Source organism: Cricetulus griseus, chromosome 5 (genome assembly GCF_003668045.3).
Source record: "Cricetulus griseus strain 17A/GY chromosome 5, alternate assembly CriGri-PICRH-1.0, whole genome shotgun sequence".
In the NCBI taxonomy this organism is placed as follows: domain Eukaryota; kingdom Metazoa; phylum Chordata; class Mammalia; order Rodentia; family Cricetidae; genus Cricetulus; species Cricetulus griseus.
In genome coordinates, this window is record NC_048598.1 from 117,724,296 (window position 1) to 117,750,211 (window position 25,916).

The window sequence follows — 25,916 nt, forward strand, 5'->3', positions numbered from 1 at the left end:
GTATAGCCTGGAAAAGAATTCATTCCCTCAATACCTTTGCCTCCTGTGTTGTCACTTCATTTTAAATTTCAACATCCCCCAATCTGGGCACTCTCCTTCCCCTACCCTGTCCCATCATATATATTTAATGTTTTACCATCCTTTCCCCATTGGGAAATGCAAATTCCATAAAAGCAAGTTCTGTTTTGTTCATTGACTTATCCTCAGTGCCTAGAACAGAGCAGGGCATGTAGTAGACACCAAGGCTATCCTTCAGGGCTGGAGAGGTGTCAGCAATTAAGAGCACACACTGCCCTTGCAGAAGACCAGGGCTGGACTCCCAGCATCTGTGCTAGGCAGCTCTAACTCCAGCTCCAGAGGAATGGCTGCCCTTGTCTGGCTTCCAACAGTACCTTCACACAAGTTCACATGGACATGGACACACACACACACACACACACACACACACACACACACACACACACAACACACACTTCTTTAAAAAAATCTATTTCTCAACCTAATGGTGGTGGTGCACACCTTTGATCCCAGCACTCAGGAGGCAGAACCAGGTAGATCTCTGAGTTTGAGACCAGCCTGCTCTACAGAGCAAGTTCCAGGACAGCCAGGGCTACACAGAGAAACAATGCCTTGAAAAAAAAATCTATTTCTCAAATTGCAGAAGCAAACATAGCAAAGTAGAAACTGGCAATGAACAGGCAAGGCCCGAATGGTGGTATTGACACCTAAGAGCTATGTGACCTTAAAGAAATCATTTTTTAAGGTCTCTGTAACCTAGATCTCCTCATAGTCTGCCAAGCTACAAGTTAAAAATAATGCCTTTTCTGATTAGACAGCCTGTGATAGACATCTCCACTACCCACACGAAGTGTGACTTTGAAAAAAACGTGAATTGTGCCTCAGTTTCCATAATTGTAATTGTAATTGACATCCCTTCAATGGAGACTTCTGAGCCTGGCCTCTCGGAAAGGGTCCAGGAAGGCTATGATGAGATGTGGGAAGAAAATGGGCAGCTCGGTCTGGGTCTGGCCTGACTTAAGCTGCTCATGGTGGGGGGTGGGAGCACGGGGGGACCTAGAAATCCGGCTGGGAAATGGGCTGGGGCCAGGTGCTGAGTCGTCCGGGAAGGGACCGCAGGATCTAGTGGTGCTCGCAGTCCCACCGGACCGAGCCACCGAGCCTCCGTCACTGGCGGCCCGGCCTCGCCAGAGGGCACCCTCGGCCTTCCGGAAAGCGCCATCGTTTATCCAAGCTGCAGCCGCCCGGCTCCCGGATGGTCAATGAAGAACCGCAGCCAGGATCGCGGCCGAGCCGGGTTCCACCCTCGGGCCTGGAGAGAGTGGCCCTGCCGCCCGGCTCCACTCCCCTCGCAGACCTTGTGTGTGTCCCCGGCCCGGCCCGGGGGCGATCGGGGTCGCGGGGAGGCAAGAGAGCGGGGCGGAGAGCGGGGACTGACAGCTGGCCCCGGCGCACAGGGGCCGGGGTAGCAGGAGGGAGGGGGCTCGGGAGTAACTTTCCAGAAAAACAGCCAACGTGTAGCAGGAATGACTCCAAGAGGAGGGGAAAAAAAGTTCAGTTACCACGTCGAACCAGAGGACTCGCAAAGTATTTTTCAAATGGGCTCGGCTTTTCCTGTGCCTGTTTAAAACATTAAAACCGTGTAGCGAGAGAGGCTGCGTGCGCTGGTCCCTCCCTCCCTCCCTCCCCCACCCCAGGCCGAGACGTCATGGGAGGGAGGTATAAAATTTCAGCAGAGAGAAATAGAGAAAGCAGTGTGTGTGCATGTGTGTGTGTGAGAGAGAGAGAGAGAGGGAGGAGAGGGAGAGAGAGAAGGGGAAAGAGAAAGGGAGGGAAGGAGAGGGCCGAGTGTAGGGGACTGAGCCACAGAGAGGCAAGACACGAAATGAGAAGAGGCTTGCGGAGGAAGGAATAACGCTTTCCGGAGTCAGCTGCGGTGAATCGGCTTCTATTTTCTTTGCCTTTTGATCCCCCCCCAACCCCAAAAGAGAAGCAAGGGACAGAAGCCATGGCCGAGGGAGAAGACAAGCTAAGATGCTGGTGACTGTGGGTCCAAGTGGATTATCCGAGCTGTCTCCAAGAGGCCTGTCCTCTCTGCTTGCCATTGCACATAATCTCTCATCCCAGCCAATGAAGAGGAGAGGCAGCGTGAACAGAGCCATTTAGAAAACCCCCGAGGAAGTGTAAACAAAAGGGAAAGCATGAATGGAGACAAGTGTGTCCTGCACTGCCCCCACCTTTAGCTGGGCCTGCGGCTGCCCAGCCCTGCCTCTCCCTACATACCCACTGGTGATTTTTTTTTTAAACATTTTTTCTTTTCCATTCTCTTTTCTTATTCTTCTTCCGGGCAAGGCAAAGATTCTGATTTGGGGGACCCAGCCATGGCCCTTCTGCACTTTCTTTAAAATACCCACTTTCTCCTCATCACCAAGCAGCGTTTGGCAATATCAGATATCCGCTCTATTTATTTTTACCTAAGGAAAAACTCCAGCTCACTCCCAGCTGCCCTGCCACCCCTCCCAAACCTCGGCTTGCCCTCTACCTGGCCTGCTGGGAGCCAGAGCCCAGCAGAACCTGTTTAGACATATGGACAAGAATCCCAGCGCTACATCGCCCACAGTCCGCTACTTCGTCCTGGGACAGCCAGCGCTTCCTGGGAGTCCTGAAGCCCTCACAGTGCAGTGAGTTCATGCACCCTCTTGCCAAGCCTCAGTCTTTGGGATCTGGGGAGGACGCCTGGTTTTCCTCCCTCTTTCTACTGGGGTCTCCTCCTTGCCAGGCCTCCCCCACCCCCTGGCCTCGCTCCTGGGCTCATACACGAAGATGCTCTTGCAAAGGGCTCTGGTGGTCCTGGCCCTACTGAACTTGGCCACAGTAAGCTTCTCTCTGTCCACTTGCACCACCTTGGACTTCGGCCACATCAAGAAGAAAAGGGTGGAAGCCATTAGGGGACAGATCTTGAGCAAGCTCAGGCTCACCAGTCCCCCTGAGCCATCGGTGATGACCCACGTCCCCTATCAGGTCCTGGCACTTTACAACAGCACCCGGGAGTTGCTGGAAGAGATGCACGGGGAGAGGGAGGAAGGCTGCACTCAGGAGAACACTGAGTCGGAGTACTATGCCAAAGAGATCCATAAATTCGACATGATCCAGGGGCTGGCGGAGCACAGTAAGTCCAAACGCTTGCTGGGTGTCTACTCTGGAGGGGATGAACTGGAAATGGGAGTTCCACAGAGGGGGGCTGGTGGTGGTTACACAGCAGAGTGCCCCAGGGTTCTCTACAGAGGTCAGGCATTGCAGCTGCAGCTGGGTAGGTGGGTGGGAAAGGAGACGGAGACATTCTGGTAATAGCCAAGCACTTCAAGAGGCCAGGAGTCCTGGAGCCAAGTGGCATTCTGAACTCCTATCACATGCTTGGTGGATATTGGAATTATATTGCCACCTAAGGAAACATGTTCTCACACATGTGCCCATAGAGGTTAACTGTAAGCACATGGATTCCATCATGGGGTGGGCTGGTTGCCCCCCCCCAAAAAAAACTTCATGGTCTTCTGAGTCTGGACTCTCCATATTCTCTCAGCTTTTTCCAGATCCTTGTGCCACAGCTCTGGTTTTCCAGCTCTCAGAAAGCACAGTATCTGCCCCAAATTTGTTTGTCAAGTTTTTGGAAACCCAGACGAGATGAGATTATGAACTTCTTGCAGCCTGAGCCCTTCAGTCTAACACACACACACACACACACACACACACACACACACACACACACACGTGACCCACGTGAGCTGAGAGGGGGAGGGTAATAATGCATGTATATTCCCACATACGTGGACTTTGGACGATGTGGACTCTTACATTACACAGTAGACAGATTCATATGTAGGGCCTCCCTGGCTAATGGACACAGGAGTGCAGGATGGAGGCACTGGCTAACCCAAAAGCATCTGCTGACTGTGAGGTTGTGGGTGGGAGGGGTGGCTGTGGGGGTGATGGGTCTGATTGTCTGGGAGCGTTTCTTCCCAGGAGGCTGCTGTCTGCGCCTGCTGAGGAGCTGTGAAGCTTCTGGGTGAGACGTCTCTGTGTGTGTTTGTACACGTGTGGAAGTCATGTGTGTTTACTGAATGGGGATTTAAAAAACCTCAATACAAGAGAGAGAAACTGGCAGATGTTGAGAAACTGACAGCCCAGGAAAGAGGAATGTGAGCTGTTCTGGGCCTGAATCTGGAGCAGCTCTGTTTGCTTTTCCTGCCAGCAGGTGTCCTCCGTGCCCTGGTGACTTCAGCCCAGGCCCACCTGGGAGGTGGGCAGTGCCCAAGTGGGGTGGGAAGAGGAGATGGAGCCAGGAGGGTGGCACAGTCAGAGTGGCCACGGGGCAAACAGCAGGAGGCTAAAGAAACCTGGCTGCAGGGAAGGGACAGGAATGAGTGCCAATGGGTGGAGTGGCTCTCAAGGAAGATGCAGAGGCCAGTGGGGAGCTGGCCTACACCAGGCAGAAACCTGTGGTTTCTGGAGGTGGGGTGAGGGTGTTCTCTGTGCTCTTTCCTGTAACTACCTGGAGTGTCCTTTTCTTAGGATCTGGCTACTTGTGGGGAGTCGAGGATGGAAACAAGGCAGACTTAGAACTCCCTGCCAAGGGTCCCTTCGTTGGTGTTAGTTCAGGGACTTCCAGATGACCACAGTTTCCAGTCATCCTGGCTTAGATGGGCTGAACCCTTGACTCCTTGGTCACCTACCAAAGCAAGTCGAAGCAGCCACAAACAGGGAAGGTTACAAACCTGAGGAAAGCAGAGGACAAGAGAGTAGGCCTGGAACTGGTGCAGTTCCCAGGCTGTAGGATCAAGGGAAGTTTGAGACAGGAGTGGAGCATGGGGGCCATAGAGTCATGGTCTAGCCTATGCCAACTTGGCATAGTGGACAAGATGCTGAGGAGGAGTCAGTGTTCAGTGGGACTTAGGCAGTGCCACAGAGGCTCACCTGGAAGCAGGCTCAGGCGCTCTGCAGTCGGCACAGGTGATGCGGTGACTGAACAGACACGCACCTGGGCCTGTCCTGCAGCTAGCTGGTCAGGTGTGGCTCACCCAGCTGCACAAGGCACACTAAGTACAAACAAGGTTGTGGCAGCTGCTGAGCAGAGAAGCCGGTCCTGAACTTTTTTTTTTTCCAAGACAGAGTTTCTCTGTGTAGACCTGGCTGTCCTGGAACTCACTCTGTAGACCAGGCTGACCTCGAACTCACGGAGATCTGCCCGTCTCTGCCTCCTGAGTGCTGGGGTTAAAGGCATGGGCTACCATTGGCAGACCTGTCCTGAACTTCTGAGGGTACATGGGACTGGCTCTGTGTCTATGCTGTTGCATTGTCAGGAATTCTGTGCCAGAGCTTTGTGGAGCAGAGAGATGGCTTATGAGAAGATGTTCACGTCCACATTTTGTCACTATCAGAGGATGGGCATTTGGAGAGAAGTGACAATAGGAGCTAGAGCAAGGTGACAGGGGCCCATAGAGGGGAAAAGCAAAAGGAGGTATTTCCAGTGGGAAGCAGGGCACCAAAATGAGAGTATAGAACATTGTCTTATGACTGACTGCCCTGTCATGGCCAGTCTGTTACATGATCTAACCTTGAAAGGATGTGTGCAAAACTCATGCTAAGTGGCAGTATACATGTAAAAGGCACAATTTAAGACTGCCTTTAATCTTTAGGCTCTAGTAGAACACAGCCTAATCTCTAGATCTGTGACACAGATGAGTCCTAGGTTAACCTCACTAGGAGGGGACAGCAGTTACTGTCAACTGTAACCCAGGGGGAGATAGTAGTTACTGCCTTTGTAACCCGGGTGCTCTATTGCTTGGGAATAACTGGATTTGTTTTCACCTCTGACTATTGGAGATGGGCCCAGAGATTCATAGGCCACACAAACTCCCCCAGCTTGAATGAATGGGTTTCATTTCTCTTTTGGATAGCCTCAAGCAGGTTAAGCAGGCTCAGCCATGAGTTACTTCTTCCCAGAGCCTCAGTTTCCTTGTGTGAGGTCATCTAGGCTCCCCTTCACTTTGTCACATCTGGGGATGATTTGCCTGAGTACCTGCTGGGAGATAGAGGCAAGACTCTGTGATCTTATAATTTTCTAGGATGTTGCCATGGGAGATGAATAGGTGCTTTCTCTGTCTCATGTATCATGCATGCAACCACTGGTGTAAGCATCATTTCGTCTTCTGGCTTAGATTTGTTTGTGTCTTGTTTGAGACCCTTGTTTCTTTTTATCAGCCAAGGAAAGAGCTAAGACAAACACAGAATTCCCCAGCAGGAAGAATACCTAGTGTTTTGGGGGCTTTCTTTTCTGGTTGCCACTTGTAGATTTAGTTCAATGATATTTCAGGTTGAAAGAACTCACATGCCACAGATACCAATGTTAGACACACAGTAGGGCTCTGGTTATCCAAAGGGGGATCCGGAGAGAACACCCACGTCCCACCTCTCTCTTACAGAATAGGGATAGTATGGAGACATCTTGGGGAACTTGTGTTCTCAACAAGCTTAAAGATGGGGTGACCTATGGGACAAAGAGTTTCCTTAGAGGGGTTGCAAGCACTAGGTTAGGGGTGCAGCTGGTTCTAGAAGAGCATCTATGGCCCAGGCACCATGGCAAAGTACTTAGGTCATGGAGAAAGTAGGCATATGTGGTGTGGTTGGGTTGGGAGACTCTGGAGCCCCAGTGACCTGGGAAAAGAGGAAGCCACTGTGTGGTGTGGCTCTTACTGATTGCTGCATTCAGGAATGTAGGTCCAGCTTAACTATGTCTTATCATTTCCCAGGGTAGTAGAGAATCTGGGAATTTCTGTGAAGTCTCCCAACTTGTAATACAGACTTAAACTGTTTATGGGCTTCTACCACAAAACGTTTAAACATTGGCTAAACAACACATCTAATTCATTTCAAGGTTAATCCATGTGAAGTTTGAGACCATCCAGGCAAGGCTTGCTCAAGCTCCCAGAACACTTGAAGCCATGTACCTTTCTCAGAAAAATGATAAAATTTGCTTGTCCTTCCTTGCTTCACACTGGAAGCACATAGAAAACTTTGGGGAAACTGCTGGGGACCCACTCAGTGCAGTCAGTCGCTGGGTGGTGGGGTCATACTGCTTTAAACACACTCCAAGTGGCCCTGCTGCTCATTATTCCTCCATTGGTCCTCGGAAAGGAGGTCGTCAAGCCAATACACACCTGTCTGAAAGTATTTTAAGAGGTAGTTAGCTACACATACAATTCCCTGGATTCCCCATGAATACTGTGCATGCATTTTGTGGGTTGTCTGCTATTCTTACTTCCTAAAGCAAAACAGAGGAAAGAGCATCTGTCACTGTGCAGTGTTCCAAGAAATAGAAGCAGCTGGGAATAATGTGCTTTACTGAGGTGACTCCTGCACCCAGCTCTTGATTGTCACGAGCAGAGCTTGGGCACAAGGGGTCCTGGTCACTGACTCTAAGGCAGTGCTGGGACGGATGCCAAGGCCACTTTGAAGAATCCCATCATATTTGTTGCTGAAAACCACTATCTATCCATTGGGTTATCTTCCAGGTCTACTTTTTCTTCAGGGTCTCAGGTTCAATAAATAGGGTGTGGTCAAATCCCACCTGGGTTCAGATCCCACCTCTGCCACCTACTACTTGAGTGGCCATGAAAAACCACTTAGCCTTTCTGATGCTCCATGTTTCTCTGGGTAGAATAAATCATTTTATATATTCTCTTTATTTTCAAGTATTATTAGAGCTACATAAAATGTAAGGTGGTATATTATATGTCTTATTTATTTATTTGCATGATTCATTCCACTAATTATTTTAAAATATTTTTTGTTTGTTTTGAGTTAGGGTCTTACTATGTATTGGCTCTGAACTCTTAAAAATTTATTATATTTATTTATGTGTGTATCAGGGTACTCATGCATGCTTGCACATGTGTTGAGGGCAGATGAAAACTTTCACAAGTCTATTATCCTCCAGTGTAGGTCCTGGGGATCGAACTCAGGCCATCATGCTTAGCAGCAAGCATGGTCTTGGACATATAAAAAAAAATTTGTCTTATGTACATGGGTGTTTTGCTTCCATGTATGCCTATAGCACGTGTGTACCTGGTGCCTGCAGAGACCAGAAGGGGGTGTCAGATCCCCTAAGACTGGAGTTACAGATAGTTGTGAGCCACCATGTGAGTGCTGGGAATTGAACCGAGGTCCTCTGGAAGAGCAACAGTGCTCCTTCCACTGAGCCATCTCTCTAATTCTGACCTCAGGATCTTGATTCCCCAGCCTCTGACCCCCTCCCATGTGCTTCCAATTCCTTCTTTATTCACCCTGCAATTTTCACATGAGTGATGGAGTGGACATTATTAGAACAGTCACCAGGACATCCTGAGGACTCTGTTAGGGCATCACCTTCCCTGTTTCCTGACTGCCCGGCTTCCACCCCACTCTGGCCCCTTTCTCCTTAGTTACATTTCCTACTTTCTTCCTCAGTAAAGCACACTGCCCTGACTCATGCTCTCCCAACAGATAGTCACTGCAGAGGCCAGACTGACATCTTCTCCCAGACCAACGCTCAGTCATTGAGAGGGTTGCTGGTCCAAGTCATATCCAGAGTTACAAATCTGTCAACTTACACATGAAATTGCTGGGGATGTAGCTCTGTTATAAAACGTGGGCTTTGTGGAGAAATGGTTTAGCAGTTAAGAATGTGTGATACTCTTTCAGAGGGCCTTAGTGCAGATCTCAGCATCCACATCAGGTGGCTCACAACCACCTCTAACTCTAGTTTCAGGGGATCCGATGCCCTCTTCTGACCTGCTTCGGCATTGCACTCATGTGTACAAACCCTCACATAAATACACCTAAGTACATATAATTAAAACTTGAAATAAAGCATTTTTTAAGTGTGTGCTTTGCATGTGAGAGGCTCTGGGTTCCACCTCTAGCATCCCTTCGTACATACCCACAGGAGAACTGCCATCACTAACTCTTCTCTCTGGTCCTATTTGGACTGGCTTAGAGAATAATTGGCAGTCTTTGTTCCTTTGTGGCTAATTAATTATTAATTGGGGCTTCATTAGCTGGTATTCACACATTTGTTTCCTACATCTGTTCCATTAATTTTCCTTTAACCACGAATGTCAGGCCCACCAGATGGCAATTTCCAGAAACACCCACTCATCCTTTCCTAAAGCTCAGGAACGTACTTGTGGGTTTTAGGCCTCAGATCTGCCCTGCTTAGTCCATGACTCCTAACCCACCCCTGGGGGTACTTACCCGCTCATTCCAGCCATGTCCATTATGTGTGGGATCTGGGTTCAGGAGCTTGAATTTCAAGTCCTGGCTGTTGTCACCCTTTGTGTAGAAAGGATTTCTCTGGTGTTAATGCTCTCAGACCTTGATGTTGTAAAGGACACGGGTGCAGAGAAGATGGAGCCTTCTGCACTCCTTTGTCCGGCTCGGAACTGCAGAGAACATCTGCTGCCTTCTGGCTGATGAACAGGGATGAAAAGAATGACAGGATGACACAGGCTGGCATAGCACATGCTATCAAGGGTGGAGACCCTCTAGTTTCATGTCAACTTGACACAAACTGGAGTTACCAGAGAAGAGGGAGCCTCAAATAAGAAAATGCCTCTATAAGATTTGGCTGTAGGCAAGCCTGTAGGGCATTTTCTTAATTAGTGATTGACTGAAGAGCCAAGCCCATTATGGGTGGTGCCATTCCCTAGGCTGGTTCTATAAGAAAGCAGGCTGAGCAAGCCATGGGAAACAAGCCAGGAAGAAGCACACCTTCATGGCCTCTGCATCAGCTACTGCCTCCAGGTTCCTGTCCCGTTTGAGTTCCTATCTTGGCTTCCTTCAGTGATGGACTATGGGTGTGGAAGCATAAGCCAAACAAAATCTTTTCTCCCCAAATTGCTTTTGGTCATGGTGTTTCATCACAGAAATATTAACCCATAAAGAGAAAGTAATTGAGACAGCTAGCTCTTTTGATTTGAAATGTGTGTGTATATATTTTTTTTCTCCCAGACTTGAGATATGGCCTCTTTGCCATAGAAACTGCCCTTTGTTTAGGTCTAAGCCACAGTATTGGTTCAAATACTTTCTATAACTCCCTATTATCAATAGGATGAAGTTCAGGCTCTCAGTTTGTCACACGAGTGTCCCTACAGCCTGATGTCTCAACCTTCTCTGTCTTGGCTCCTGCTTGCCACTGTGGGTCTCTCATCCACTCTGGCCTGTCTCTGCCTCCAGCAGCCCCTCTGTGTCAATTCCTCTGTCCTCCCCCGGCCCCATCCTCTTGCAGGGTACAGGTTGCTACCACCCCTTCCTGTGATTACTTGTCCCTGTTTCATCCTTCCTCATTTCTTCCTGCCACTCCTGTGTTTCACCAAAGGTCTTGTGATTTGGGTCTGTGTCACCTGCAGGCGGGGACTGTGACTTCCTGTCATCAGCATCCCACCTGGCTCGTAGTATTTATTTCATATATGTTTACACTTTTAAAAGATTATTATCTCTGTGTGTGAGTGTCTGTATGCATGTGTGTGTGTGTCTGTGTGTGTGTGTGTGTGTGTGTGTGTGTGTGTGTGTGTCTCAGTCTGGGTCTGGCTGGCTGTCTGCCTGAGGAGGCCAGAAGAGGGTGTCAGATCCCTTGCAGCCAGAGTTACAACCAACTGGTTGCAAACTGCCCAGCACAGGTGCTAGGAACCGAACTTGGGTCCTGTGGAAGAACAGCAGGTACTCCTAACCTCTGAACCCTCTCTCCAGCCCCTAACCATGTTTAAGAAATGAGTGAATACCCAGTGAACAAGAACGTGAGCATTTGAATCAACTAGCTCTAAGACAGCTAAGTGACTAACTGCTATCTTCTCAGAATCTGTTTTGCCGGGGACTTGCTACATAGCCCAGGCTAGCCTTAAACTCAAGATCCTCCTGCCTCAGGCTCCCAAGTGATGATATTATGGGCTGTGCTGCTGGCCTGGCTGAGAATCTGTATTTTTGAAAGACTAAGAAAATTAGTCTGGAGAGCTTAGCGGTTTGGGTTAGCAAAACAGTGGGAGCAGAGCTGGAGAGATGGCCCAGCAGTTAAGGTCACTCGTGCTCTTCCAGAAGACCAGGGTTCAATTCCTAGCATATGTGTTAGTAGCTCATAATTGCCTATAGCTCCAGTTCTGAGGATCCAAGGCCCTCTTCTGGCCTCTGTGGGCACTGCACACATGTGGTGCACATACAAACACTAAAGTCCACACTCATGCACATAAACTAAATAAACCTTAAAAAAAAAAAAAAAAAGACAGTGGGCAAAGAGGACAATTACACTTGACTGCCCAGTCTCCGTTACATGTCCTGTAGCTCCACTGTCTCCTTGCTCAGGATTCTGCATGACTCTGAAATCACCAGAAATCTTCCTTGCATCTCCACCTTCAGATCTCTGGCCTCAAGCTTCTGGGGAGGTCATAGACAGGACTGGGGCCCCTTGGCATGTATCTCCTGGCAGCACACTGGGCGCTCACTCACTGTGCCTCTCCCCATTGCTTTTCCCTCTAGATGAACTGGCTGTCTGCCCCAAAGGGATTACCTCTAAGGTTTTTCGCTTCAACGTGTCCTCAGTGGAGAAAAATGGAACTAATCTGTTCCGGGCAGAGTTCCGGGTCTTGCGGGTGCCCAACCCCAGCTCCAAGCGCACTGAGCAGAGAATTGAGCTCTTCCAGGTACCTCTTCCAGCTGGAAACCACATACCGGAAGCCAGTTCCTGGCCTCCACTGAGCGTGGGGTCTGACAGACCTGGTCTGAAGCTGACCCCTCAGAGCCTCTGTCATTAAGAGTGCTGAGTTACCTGAGGTGCACAAAGGGCATGGTGTTCAGAAAGCTTTAGTCACCCCCTGCTTGGCTCACCAGTCCTGTGCAGTATAACCTATTCCTGGTATTCTGGCCTGGTCTTAGACATTCATTCTTTCCTCTGCCTCACAGATACTTCGACCAGATGAGCACATTGCCAAGCAGCGCTATATTGGTGGCAAGAATCTGCCCACAAGGGGCACTGCTGAGTGGCTGTCGTTTGATGTCACTGACACTGTCCGTGAGTGGCTGTTGCGGAGAGGTAGGTAAACTCCTAGCAGGAACATTTCAGAAGGAACCTCAGGTCCCTTTTGCCCCGTGAAAGGGAAGAGGAGAGGACTAGTGGAGCCATATAACTGGATTCAAAGTCTAGCTTTGCTAGTGGCTCTGTTCTCTACTTCATCATTAAATGCTGGCTCTAAGTCAGGCCCTCTAAGTTCAGCAGTGAACAAGACAGGTGAGAGCTCAGATCCCATGGGGCTTTCATTCTGGTGGCAGACATTCTGGTGGCAGTGAACATATTGAGAAAGTGGCATGTCAGTCTGTGATAACGCACTGAAAACTAAAGAATCAAGGGGATGATGGCTGGGTGCTCCAACACTGCTGCTTCGAGGAGGTCTCCATGGGGAAGGGAGTCTGATATTGTGATCCAAGTGATGAGAAGGAGCTAGCCCTTTAAGGTCAGGAGGCCAGGCTAAAGGGGGACTTAAGCAAAAGACGCAGTGGGGCCCAGGCCCCTGGCTGGAACCTAGCTTGATTTGTTGTAGCAGCTGTGAACAGACTGAAAAGCCGTGAGCCAAGGCCATCTGGCTAAGTATGTATCAGACCACAGGAAGGTTTGGGGCTTACTCCGAGTGTGATGAATGCTATTAGCAAGGTGTGCATTTGGGTGCAATGATGTGGCTTACCCCTTTAAACAGAAGCCCTCCAGTTTCTGGGAAGTAAAGGGGAAAGGCCAGGAAGACATTTAGGGAGCATTGTAGCAGCCTAGAGGAGGGTGGCAGGGGCTTGGACAGAGGCATCGAAGTGAATATGGAAATCACACGGATTCATTCTGCAATTTGGAGGTTGAGCCAATAGGCTAGTATTAGGTATGCTGTGTGAAGACACAGGAGCACTCTCAGATGACATCTAAGGCTTTAGGCAGGACATCCAGGAGGTATCACCGGCTGTTGGAAGAAGGGAGAGTGGAAGAAGAAACTCAGGGCAGGTTCTGTGTAGACCAATTGAGTTTCAAAAGCCCAGTGTCATTGAACTCTACAACAGGTATATCAAATGTCACATGTCCCAGATGTCATCCCCACATACCTTGACTCCTCATCTGGAAATTGAAGTACTGCTTCCAGCCTGCAGGCTTCCCAGAGCGGTCTTAAGGGTCATGTGTATTTGAGGGAACTTTGAGGGTTTCAATGCATCTTGTAAGAATAAGTTTTCATTATGTCAGATAAGGAAGCTGAGGTACGGAGTGATCAAGTTCTTCGACTAAGCTTATCCAGCCTGGATTAGAACTTTTGTCCCCCGAGTGATGATAGTCTGGTGTCTCCTGACACCATGTTGGTACTTCCTGCTCTGACAGCTTTGTGGTGGTGGTTGAGGTGGTGGGGATGGTTGTGGTTGTTGTTGGTGGTGGTGGTGGTTGGAGGAGGAGGTGTTAATGGAGGTGGGGGTGGTTGTGGTGAAGGTATTGGAGGTGGCAGTAGGAGGGTTACATATAGGGTCCCATCTGTTCTTCCTGGTCCCCACCATCATCAGCTGTGATACTGTTACTCCATTTACATACTGGCAGCCAGAGTCCTGGGGCAGGAGAACCCTTCCATGTCCTTGATGTTTGAGGAAAGTATGGTTGAAGGCAGAGGTCACAAGCTGCCTGCCTTTACATTTTTGCAGGGTTTTTGCTGTTTTAAAATTTGGGAGATTTCACGGAAAGCTGGGCTAGGTGTGGTGGCACATGCCTTTAAGCCCAGCACTCTGGAAGCAGAAGCAGACAGATCTCTGAGTTCGAGGCCAGCCTGGTCTACATAATTAGTTCCAGGACAGTCAGGGCTGTATATATAGAGAGAAAAAAAACAAGCAAACAAAAGCAAACAACAACGACAAAACCCAACCCAACAAAGATTGCTGACTTCTTGAGACTAATTGGAAGCTTGGCCCCTGACCCTGTACCAGAGCTGAGCAGTAGTCACCCTTTGAAATGTGCTGTGCACACTGTTTCTAACCCGTGCCTCGGTGCTCCCTGTGGGTGAGGCTCCAACGGGACTTTCCTACTTCCATAATCCACTGTACTCTTAGGCATCCAAGTCTTCAAGCTCCCATCCATGGACCTTGAGGGACAACAACAGAGTTGACACATGGTGGGCTGGAGACCCTTCCCAGGCCCATTTAGGAGGATAACACCTGTGAAAATCAACAGGACTCAGCCAATGGTGGCAGCAACACACCTCTGATTCAGGCAGCTCTCCACTCAGAACTTACCATGGGCCAGGAAAAAAGGGGGGGGGCAAGGGGGAATTCATCTTAGTTTGCCTGTCTGGTTTTGATCAGCTCCACCTGGATCTTCCTGAAGCCCTGGGCACTTGGAATGCCTGTGTCCACAGCTGTGGAACTCAATGAGAAGTTTGTGTAGAACATGCTTTCCATCCTCCTTGAGACATCAGAAAAGATAATTTTATAATAAACCCCACCACTGCCAACTCTGAGGTTTGTTTTTCTCTGGAACCTTCAGTTCACACGTAGGCAAATTCTGCCACCCCTCCCTTCCCTCAGGGGAAGTAGCTGAGGCCTTTGTTCACAAGCCTCCTCAAGAGTTCATGGCCTCAAACCAGGCTGCAAACAGACTCCAAGTTGGAGCAGCTGATGGTGTGGATTGATGAAGCCTGAGTCACACCTGTAGTCTGGGAGTCACTCAGGAAGCATCTGCAAGCCGGTGTGCTCCAGGTACCCAGGCTGAGGCCCAGGGCTGCCTGGAGCTCTCTCCAGGACAGGGGGAATCAGGTCCTTCCACCAGTGTGCCATGACTCATATGGCCCACAGTTTATCGGCATACAGAGCCAGGCTGGCAGGATGTACCCAGTGTCAGGCTGGCATGGTAAGGAAGCACAGGCATTTTGCCTCTCAGTGAATGGAGGATCATTGTATCTACAGTGCCTTTTGTTGTTTGTTCTTTGGCCATGACAACTAGGTGTGTAGTATCTCAGCTGGGAATGGTGGCACAAACAGTAATTCCAGCACTAGACTGAGGCAGGAGGATCAACCACTTCCAGGCTGGTCTGGTCTGTATAGTGAGCCCTAGTTTACAGCAAACAAAAAGTATAGTGTGGGCTCTCTCACCGGAGCTCACAGCTCTCTCTCCTGACCTTGAAATGACTACTCGCTGTGGGTGTCTTGGGTAAACTACTTAATATCCCTAACTGCAGTGACCTCCACTGTACAATGAGCTAATGATGTTTCTAGTTGATAGGAGTTTTTGTTTGTTTGTTTGGTTGGTTGGTTGGTTGGTTTTTCGAGACAGGGTTTCTCTGTGTAGCTTTGGAGCTTATCCTGGCACTCGCTCTGGAGACCAGGCTGGCCTCGAACTCACAGAGATCCACCTGCCTCTGCTTCCTGGGTGCTGGGATTAAAGGCGTGCGCCACCAACGCCCAGCTATAGGAGTTTTTTGTTTTGTTTTTTGATACAGGGCTTCTCTGTGTACCCCTGTCTGTCCTGGAACTCGCTCTGTAGTCCAGGCTGGTATTGAATTCACAGAGATCCTCTGCCTCTGCCTCCCGAGTGCTGGTAAAGGCCTGCACTGCCACCAACCTGCAGTTTATAGGATTATTATAGACTAAATGAACTATTGCTGATAAATTCTTAGAGCAGTTTGGCTGAAAGTAATGTCAACAAATGTTGGTAATTGTCATCACCTCTGAGCCCTCTACCTAAAGAGAGAGCCGTAGGCCAAGTTAGGCCACTGTCTCATGCTGGCCACACACACTCTGACCTTTCCTTTTCCAACATGCCCATATGCACTTTCACTTTCTAACACCCAGAATCGTAGAACTTGCTCACTCTAGGTCTCTTCCGCCCCACCTTGCACATCCTTGAACAGGAAGTGCTGTGTGTTGCTTATTGCAGCTACCATGGCTTCTTCCAGCTTCCTAACACCAAGAAGAGGGCAGACGTCATGCCTGGTCATGTCTCCTCTATTGTCCCTCAGCTGCCTGGCTATACCGACTTGTCTCCATGACTGAGCAGACCTGGAACAGAGACCTTCAAGCTTAACAGCTGCCCTTGAAGTTCTCTTTGGGACAGAATAAGGAGAACTGGTTGGACATTGGGGTTTATGGAGGAAGTGAGTTAGTTCCTCACCATTTTGTCTGAGTTCATGTCATCTGGATCCTTGGGATGCCAGGCTCACCACCATGGTGACTGGAATCACCCTGCCCATACCAGTTTTGCCTGGGAGAAGGGTACTGAACCAAATGGATTTTGGGGTGTTCTCTGATGACAGTAGACTTTAGGCAGACATCAGTTGGTCCCGAGACCAGATGACTGTTAAGGTGACTTCAGGGAACAGTAAGCCAATTGTCTCACTGAGATGTTCACCTGGAAAGGTCCATCTTTTGTGATCTCTGTTACAACAGCCACAGCTAGCTGCTGCCCTAGGATGCACAGAGCTCTAACCCACCAGGATTGACACTATACCAGCCTGGTTTTCTCTGTGACTATTTGATTCGGTCAGACTTTTTAGTTACTTTGTGTACATGTATTTGTGTGTGTATACATGCAAGTGTGTGCATGTGTCTGTACATACATGTAGAAGCCAGAGGTCAACCCCCTCTGCTGTTCTCAGGATAGCCATCCACATTGATTTTTTTTTTTTTTTTTTTTTTTTGGGAGACAGTCTCTCATTGGGATCTGAGGCTCACCAAGTGGCTCCCCAATTCTGGGATTACAAGCATGCATTACCACTCCTGGCTTTTTACATGGGTTCTGGGAATTGAACTCAGGTCTGAATGCTTGTGTAGCAGGCCCTTTAAAGACTGAACTATTGTCCATGCCTTCATTTCCTTCTGTTTTTCTTTCTCTCTTTACTTCACCCGACCCCTTTTCTCAAAGTGTTGCTTCGATTTTGTTTACCAAAACATCAGCCCACAGCCAAGAGGAGAAAAGGCCTGAGTTGGCCCTTTGGAACTCAACATCAACAAAGCCCAGCACCTCTAGGTTTCCCCAAGTTCGTTCGGTTGAACTCAGGTCATCTGGACCCTTGAGCATAGCTCTCTAGAGCCACTGCTGATAGACTGACCATTCTGTGTTCACACCTGTGTCCCCATGCAGCCATCCAGTCCCAACCTCCCATCGTGGTGACAGGCTTCTCAAAGAAACTCCCAAGTCATTTTTATCTCACTAAATCTTATTCCTTAGAGAAAATATGACCAAGTATAACCACAGTTTGCCTCGTACATCCTCTGGCATAACTACTTTCTTAATCTCCACGGTGATGGCAGCAATATTGACATTATTTACAAGAACCCTGAATCTCGAGTAGTGTAACTTCTAGCATTGATTTCTGATTCCCTCACCCCGACCCTTGTCACTCCCACCCGTCTCCCCCACCCCTGACACTCAGCTTTCCATTTTGTGGCCTTTAAATACCTCTCTGCCGATAGGTTCCTTAGTTACTCACCTTAGGCCCTGCCCCCAATCCCTGGTTCTTCTATCCTATTCTGCAGACTGACTCAAATACCTGTTCTCCCAGAAGACACCTAGCCGGTGTGAGCTTTTCCTTTCCTTCTTGTGTCATTGCACTTTGTTTGGTTTTTCAAGACAGGTTTCTCTGTGTAACAGCCCTGGCTGTTGTGGAACTCGTTCTGTAGACCAGCCTGGCCTGGATCTCAGAGATCCTCCGCCTCTGCCTCCCAAGTACTGGGATTAAAGGCGTGCGCCACCAACGCCCTGTGTGCCCTTGCACTTTTACCCCATGTTTGTAGGCAACAATCTCTTTATAGTATCCTTTGAAAATGGGTGACTATTTCTATCTGCCTCCAATATGCCTGCTACTAGTCGTTCATAATGTAACAGAAATACACAAGACTGTGGCACCCTGTGCAGGAGGTTCACTCTGGGGTTTGGAAGCAATTTCTGTCACCCGTGACTCTTACTATAACTCACTTCTCACCCTTGCCCAGATGGTGGGTGTGCTGCCTTGTCACTCAGTGTTTTCCCCCTGACTCTGGGCCTTATTTTGCAGAGTCCAACTTGGGTCTGGAAATCAGCATTCACTGTCCATGTCACACCTTTCAGCCCAATGGAGACATACTGGAAAATGTTCACGAGGTGATGGAAATCAAATTCAAAGGTAATGATGCTGAGGTGTGGTGGGATGAGGAAATGGATAAAACAATAGGGGACCCCTTAGAGAACCCAAGGAAAAGGACCAATTTCCCTCATAGAGATGGCCGTTTGGTGCTTGGGTGATTTTTGCTTAGCCCTCAAAGCCCTGAGTATGGCCCGAGTTCCTCTTGGACAGAATACATTAGCATCTAAGAGGCAGCAGGATTCTAGGGAGTGATGAAATCACACAGGCCAGCTGTCCAGGGAACTAGGACAAGAGCACCTCTTTCATAAGCTCGGCACACAAAATGAGGTAATAAATACACACCGCTAAGCCAATGCATGCTCAACCAATGAGCTATCTTCCCCTCTCCTCAAGGAAATGAACTCCAGTGGGCCTGAACATGAGTGCCCTGACTCCCTGAGCTTTCAGATGCTGCTGGACCTTCTTGGTCCTTGCCCAAGAATTATCTGAATTAAGACGGTTGATTGCCCGCTTGAGTGTTTGACCACATGCGTTTATATAGCATTGGCATGATAGTTGACAGGCTTTACAATCTCAATGTCTAATATAAGTGCATTTTTTTTCTGGGGTTCAGGGAAACTCTCTTTTCCTTTTGTGTCTCCATTTTGGGCAACTGAGAAATGCAGTGGTCAGGCCATTTGCCAGAAAGTGAACACTGCTCTTGGCCTAGCGTAGATCTTGGGCCTGGACCTCAGCAATCCCTTACTCTGAATGGGCCCCACCTCAAACGGGACAGGGGACTACACAACTAGGGTTCCTATTCATCTTATATACACGAAAGCCCCTCCCTAAGATCCAAGTTCCTCGTGTAAATTACATTTCTGGAGCTCCTGCCCTGGTAAGGATGGTCAGCAGCCAGCGGCTGTCCTTCACAAACGAGATTCCCCAGTAGAACAATAATTCTAATTTAGGCTTCTCCTTTTCAGCTGAATTTGGGCTCTCTTCCCAAGCCTGTCTTACGCTCTATTACCTCATCTGAATGTTACAGTGAAAACACCCCTGACCCTCTAAGCCCCAGGTGACAATGGCAACAGCTCCTATGTCTGGTTTCTTTGGCTCCCACACAGGCTATCTCAAACTGTGACACTGTCAATTCTCGATGGGACTTCTGTGGTATCTTGACAAATTCAGACTCTAGCAGGAAACCCAGAGTCTCAGAATGACTCTCAGAATCTAGTGGCAGCCCCAAAGTGTGTGATAGGTGCCCATCTAGTGGTGGGAGATACTTCACAGCTCCATGAGGGAGCCCCGGATGCAGCCATCTCAGGAAGGGCAAGGCACTCTTGTGCAGAGTTGTGACGGCATCTGGAAGGGTATCCATGGTAACCTTGAGTACTACTGATGCTGGTTGCTCCACTCAGTCTGTGCCTTCTCATGGGGTGGGGGATGGAGAGGGAGGGGACTTGTCCTGTGTCCTCCTCCTTCATAGACTGTGCCATCCATCATCCTGACTGGGCAGTGATAGGCTGAGACAGGGTGTGGAAGCAGCCTGCAAGGACACTACTTATCTTAGACAGAAGGCTGTGGCCTTGCTTCCCTTTATAGGAGTGGACAATGAAGATGACCATGGCCGGGGAGACCTGGGGCGCCTCAAGAAGCAGAAGGATCACCACAACCCTCACCTGATCCTCATGATGATCCCTCCACACCGACTGGACAGTCCAGGCCAGGGCGGCCAGAGGAAGAAGCGGGCCCTGGATACCAATTACTGCTTCCGGTGAGCCTTGGCCCTATAGGGAGTGAGGTCAACCTTCCCTCCTGTGGCACTGGCTTGAGATCTGAGCCCATTGAGCCAAGGGTCTCCAGTAGTTTTCACAGATGTGCCTAGGAAAGAAGACTGGAAATCTCTTCCAAACCTCTTTGTTTTTCTGGGATCCCAGAATTTTCTGTAGCCTGGCTCTGCTCAGGTCTGGATAAAGTAATGGAGGAGGAGAATCTGGGATGTTGGCACTGGCGATGCCTGGGGAAAGCCTCCTCATGGTCTTCCTGCCTGAAGTGCTAGCAAGGTGTGTTTATATAGGGCTGGGGGTGGGGCGCGAGGGGGAGACTAATGCAGGAGTCCCCTGAAAAAGAGTTTGGTTCTCTATTGTCTTTCTTTCCCGTTACTGCGATAAAATAGTCACCAAACATTAGCGTTAAGAGAGAAAGCTTATTTTAGCTCACATTTCCAGATTATGTCCATCACGGAGGGGACATCAGGGTATCAGGGGCTTGAAGCAGCTGCTCTCATTATATTCAGCCGAAGAGGAGAAAATTGAATGCTACTTTCTCCCACTCCCCTGCCTAGGGAATGGTCCTGCCCACGGGGGTGGGTCTCCCCTCCTCAATTGATGTGATCGAGATAATCCCCGCAGGCATGCCCAGAGCCCTTCTCGCAGGTGATGGTGGATTATTTCAAGCTGACAGTTAACAGGATCCATCACATCTATGCAGGGTTGGAGGATGCTACTGGATGGGCAATGTAGGATGTCTCCATTCATGGGGGAGCTCTTGAATTATAGATATTACCAATGGCTTCAGAAGGGACCTGCCTTCAGAAGCTGCTCCTGCTTGCTTGCTTGCTTCCTTCCTTCCTTCTTTCCTTCCTTCCTCTTCCTCTCTCTTTCTCTTTTTCTTCCTCCTCCTCCGGCTCTTCCTTCTACCCCCTCCCCCACAACAGGGTTTCTCTGTGTAGCCCTGGCTGTCCTAAACTCCCACTTTAGACCAGGCTGGCCTTGAACTCACAGAGATCTGCCTGCCTCTGCCTCCCGAGTGCTGGGATTAAAGGCATGCGCCACCACTGCCACCGCCTAGCCTGCTGCTTCTCTTCTTTATAAACAGCTGGACTGCTCACAGATGTGGGAGGGATGAGGGAGCCTACATACCCAGGGCTAACAGGAAGAAATGACATTGGGAGGGGGTCTGACGGATCTTGCACACTGGGACCTGGGGGTGCATCCATGGACACAGGAAAGGCTGGAGTTGGGCAAAGGATGGGTGAGGTTTGGATGTATAGGGATCCAAGAGCAGGGTTGGGGGGTGGCACCTCCAGGGAAAGGAGCAGCAGAAAGGGTCAATTGGCCAGAGAAGATGCCTGAATGGAGTTGGGGTGGGACAACTAAATATACTGTTAGAGATGGCCAGCTCAGGAAACAATGGGAGAGGTGGTGTGTGCTTGCCACCACCCATTCCAAGGCTGGCTGTAGGTTTGCTCCATGTATCTATTTGTCAGCCAGGATGAATGCACTTAGCTGTGGACAACAGTAACTTCAGCCCTAGGGGATTTCTTGTGGCAGACTTGAGGTTGGTCTAGCTGCTTGATTTTGCCCTTGGAAGAGATAGACATTCTGATCTCTCCTGGTTTGCCTAGTGTGCCGACTCTTCAGCTTCTTGCCTGTGGTCATGGGGCTTTCTAGAACACCAGGTGACTTGTTTGTGCTTAAGAATAAAGGGAGGGAAAAACCAACAGCCTTCCTGTCCCAGCTGTTATTTTTCTAAATAACCAAGTATTTTTGCCAGAACTTGTCCTACTCCCTGCCAACTTCTTTAGTTCTGACTGGCCATTAATCAGGTCACATGACCACCCCTGCCTTCAAGGGTGGCCAGGAAATTGAGTATCCCTGGAATGGAAGGAGTCATAGAAGAATTGGGTTAGGAATGGTTATTTAAAAGGTAAACAATGGAGTCTATCATGGTTTGGTCTTTTTTGTTTGTTTTGTTTGAGACAGGGTTTCTCTGTAATAGTCCTGGCTGTCCTGGAACTCACTCTATAGACCAGGAGGCCTCAAACTCACAGAGATCCACCTGCCTCTGCTTCCCAAGTACTGGGACTAAAGACATGCACCACAATGCCCAGCTATGTTTTAGTCTTAAAATCTATAAGAAATCAGATTTTGGCCAAAGTTGCCTTAGGAAGCAGTGACTTCATGTTGTCTTCAGAAACTTGTTGAAGCTCACGGTATTGCCCAGACTGAGGAGGGATTGCTAAGTGAATTTCTGCAGACAACAGGATTGGAGGGGCCTGATAGCCCCTTTCAGGTTCCCAGGGAGTCATTGTTGTAACCAAACACACTTGAACCAGGGATTTGGTGGACTAGGGTTACCTCCTATGATGGCAGTAGTACTTACGGCAAGGAGAAATAGAAAGATATATGTTAACTTTTTGTAGTCAGTCTCTCTCTCTTTTTGTTTATTTCCTATACATGTTTTTATTGTAGCAACTTGGAGGAGAACTGCTGTGTCCGCCCCCTCTACATTGACTTCCGGCAGGATCTGGGCTGGAAATGGGTCCACGAACCTAAGGGTTACTATGCCAACTTCTGCTCAGGCCCTTGCCCGTACCTCCGCAGTGCAGACACAACCCATAGCACGGTATGGAGCAGGGTGCATGCTCTCTGGGCACTGGGGCACCACTGACTAGGCTACTTATCCCTAGGAGTGAATGAAAAGACTGAATCTTGAGTGATAATATTGGATGAGCAAAACCCCTGTAATAACATTCAGATCTTGGCAGGCTGGCCCAGTTCTACTCAGTCACACTCTGAAATCTAAACTCCTACCGCAGGGGCTAGCACACTGGTAAAAAGTATGCTTAGCATGTGCAATGCTCTGGATTCAGTCTCTAGCACACATACTTAGATGGACATGCACACAGACACACATGGACACACATGCAGAGTTCCTACTATAATTTCAAGCATCCCTTTTATTTCCTTTGTACCGTGGAAGTTATTCAACTGTCACATGCCACTTTGTGTCATAGATGTGCACACCTGGCTGGCCGGATGTGGGGCCCAGAGAGGTTTCCATCTCTGTTAAGACAGCTTAAAGCACTTAGGAAACAATAGCAAGAGAAAGAGTGGAGGGTCCATACCTCTGCAACCTGCCTTCCTCCAGGGGGACAGAGAGCAGGGCAGTCATCTGGGAAGCCCATTTTCAGATAGCACACTGCTGCTGCCTCCTGTCTGGGGCACGCATTCTGGCAATTAACAAATGTGCCTAGGCAGTGGTGAGTGAGAACATTTTCCACCAACGTGGAAACTTAGAGTAACCAATACCTTTTGCTTAGCAGCCAAGAGTTTTTTATCAATTGCAAATCCCCAGCAATGTGGCAGTCTGCCTCTGCCCCACTGGATGACTGCAACTAGTCTCTCATCCAAACTGTTCCCACAATGCATCTTAAACAGCCTCCATGACCACTCTGCTACATGCTCACTCAGAACAGCTCCCCTTCCACCAGAAGTCACAGTTTTTTGGGTACAGGCTCAAGGCTTGGTTGTCTTTTGCTAAATATGTGACTCCATCCATAGGTGCTGGGACTGTACAATACCCTGAACCCGGAGGCATCGGCTTCTCCGTGCTGTGTGCCGCAGGACCTGGAGCCCCTGACCATCCTGTACTATGTTGGCAGGACCCCCAAGGTGGAGCAGCTGTCCAACATGGTGGTGAAGTCGTGCAAGTGCAGCTGAGGCCAGCCTGCGACAGAGGAAGGAAGACTGCCACCACTGGCTGCGGCTCCTTGGGAAACCAAAGTGACAGACCTCAGTCTAGAGGCCTGGAGCCCACGAGCCCTGGCTCCTGGCAAACGGCCGAGAGGGAGGCTTCCTTCTGGAACATTTCTTTCTGCTAGCTCTGAGAATCACTGTGGTAAAGAAAGTGTGGGTTGGTTAGGGGAAGGCAAACTCTTGAGAACATGGAATTTCTGTGGTGCAGACAGAGGTGGTGGGGTAGAGAAGGGATGGTGAGCCCACAGGGTGTGGGGTAATGGGACTCGTTAGGGCTACCCTAGGGAGGACATGGGGTCGAGTGGCGGCTAGGTGAGGGCCAGACTGGAAGGCACTTGAGATCTGAGGTCAGCTTTGCCCATTCAAGTACCACATCTGCTCTAGGGGATCGGGATGTCGTTAGAGGTGGCAAGCATTTTTCTTCAGACAGGTCACCAAGACGAAGTCCCCCAGAATCATCTTTTGCACTGCCTGGGACGAAGGACACTCTGTTCTTTTTGCAGACTGCCCTCTCATGCCAATTAGCATCATCATGAGTCATGACAAATAATGCAATTAGTTTCTGGGCTAGCAACTAGCTATCTCGGATCCTCTGGAGATGCGCAATTCAAAAGCCAAGGTCAGAATTTGTTCTCTCGTGTCTTCCCTCGGGGCCTCTCCTTTCGCCTTCTTCCTTGGTCATATTTGCCCGTGGACATTTGGCTAGACACCTTCCAGGTCAGGGTTCGCTCTCTGGATTCTGGGTCCACGCAGCCTGGGGCATCAGGGATCATTTCCCTCTTACCCTCTTAGACTCCACGCTCCCCTGGGGTTCCTGGAAGCAGGTGCTACATGCAATAGTATCTGGGGTGGCTGCACGTGTCTGACACGGTGATTTGGCCCCAGATGCACAGACTGAGGTATAAAGACGAACTCAAATATTACTCTCAAAATCTTTGTATAAATAAATATTTTTGGGGAATCATGGATGATTTCATCTTCTGGAAGGTTGCTTCTAGAACAGTAAAAACCTCGTTCTAAGGTGTATGTCAGACTCCACAAGTGTCCTTTGCTTAATTTCACATTGGCATCTACTCGCCAGAGATAACGGGAATCGGGGCAGAGAATCTCTCATTGTTTAGCATGAACACACTGGCCTCACTGTGCTGCCTCCAGCACCCGTGAAGACTGTACAACTGTCTGGGCACACTTCCCTCTTGCAGAGTGCATTATTCTCAAACATTGAGACAGTGACTTAGATGTGGAAAAATGTATAGCAATCTTGTGTCTGGGGCAAGTGACTTGTGCAAATGGGACCTGAGTATGGCTCCCTGGCACCCATGCAAAAGTCAGGCATAACCTTACCCATCTGTAATCTTAGTCCTGGGGAGGGAGGGAGTGGCAGAGCCAGGTAAACCCTAGAGGCTCTCTGGCCAGCCAGTCTAGCTGAAATCACAGGTCAATGAAAGATACTGTCTCAAGAAATAAGGTGGAGAGGAACACACACACACACACACACACACACACACACACACACACACACACACACACGGAGAAAACATGGTCATCAAATCTCAGGACAACTGTACTGTAAGGTGTACACCCTTGCAGGTAGAAATGTGCCATGTAGATTCAGTCTAAATGATACAAGCCACCAGTTTTGGAAATCTCACCTCTGCCTCTAAATCACGTCAAGCATTCAAGGAGCCATACGTTGCAAATGGCTCCAAATGAGGCAGATTGTGTTATCAGAACTAAACCGAAACTCATTTTCAGATAGATGGCCTCTTTAGAGGCAAAAGATCCCCAGGCAATACAGAATTCCACCAGGGATTAGCATCCATCTACAGTAGCCTCTGCAGTGAGCCAGCAGAGCAAGGGACCCTCTGGTCTTAGCTCTTGAAAGCTACCAACATGGGGCAAGACCACTGTGGCACAGGCACCCCTCTGACTAAAGCTGAAGCCTGCAGGTTGAAGGATGTATGAGTGTGTGCGAACCTTGTTTTGAGTTCAAGACCCAACTCTTGAGGTTGGCCACTGCCTTAGTTAGGGTTTCTATTGCTGCTAAGAGACACCATGACTATGGCATGTCTTATAAGGAAAACGTTTAATTGGGGTGGCTCACAATTTCAGAGGTTTAGTCCATTATCATTATGGCAGGGAGCAAGGTGGCATGCAGGCAGATGTGGTGCTGGAGGAGTAGCTGAGAGGCCTACATCTTGCAGGCAATAGGAAGCAGACACTGGGT

The 25,916-nt window shown here is 49.2% G+C and overlaps 1 protein-coding gene across 2 annotated transcripts; it reads left to right on the top strand.

Annotated features, from left to right (window-relative positions):
- Positions 1–1,507: 1,507 nt before the first annotated feature.
- On the top strand, positions 1,508–24,722 carry Tgfb3 (transforming growth factor beta 3). 2 transcript variants are annotated; one of them, XM_035445504.1, is made up of 8 exons: positions 1,508–2,699; positions 3,040–3,187; positions 11,581–11,744; positions 12,004–12,133; positions 18,099–18,206; positions 19,752–19,923; positions 22,403–22,556; positions 23,495–24,722. In XM_035445504.1, the coding sequence occupies exons 2-8, from the start codon at positions 3,082–3,084 to the stop codon at positions 23,651–23,653; spliced, it is 993 nt and encodes a 330-aa protein (XP_035301395.1). In that variant the 5' UTR covers positions 1,508–2,699; positions 3,040–3,081; the 3' UTR covers positions 23,654–24,722. The 2 variants fall into 2 exon arrangements, with proteins under 2 accessions (XP_035301395.1, XP_027274373.1); XM_027418572.2 differs by having other exon boundaries at positions 1,508–3,187.
- Positions 24,723–25,916: the final 1,194 nt, after the last annotated feature.

Excerpts from the sequence above, each read along its gene's own strand:
- Tgfb3 (XM_027418572.2), top strand. The coding sequence starts at position 2,842 with ATGCTCTTGCAAAGGGCTCTGGTGGTCCTGGCCCTACTGAACTTGGCC. Across the intron at positions 3,188-11,580 it reads CCAGGGGCTGGCGGAGCACA|ATGAACTGGCTGTCTGCCCC; the intron begins GTAAGTCCAAAC and ends TTTTCCCTCTAG. Across the intron at positions 18,207-19,751 it reads GATGGAAATCAAATTCAAAG|GAGTGGACAATGAAGATGAC; the intron begins GTAATGATGCTG and ends TTCCCTTTATAG.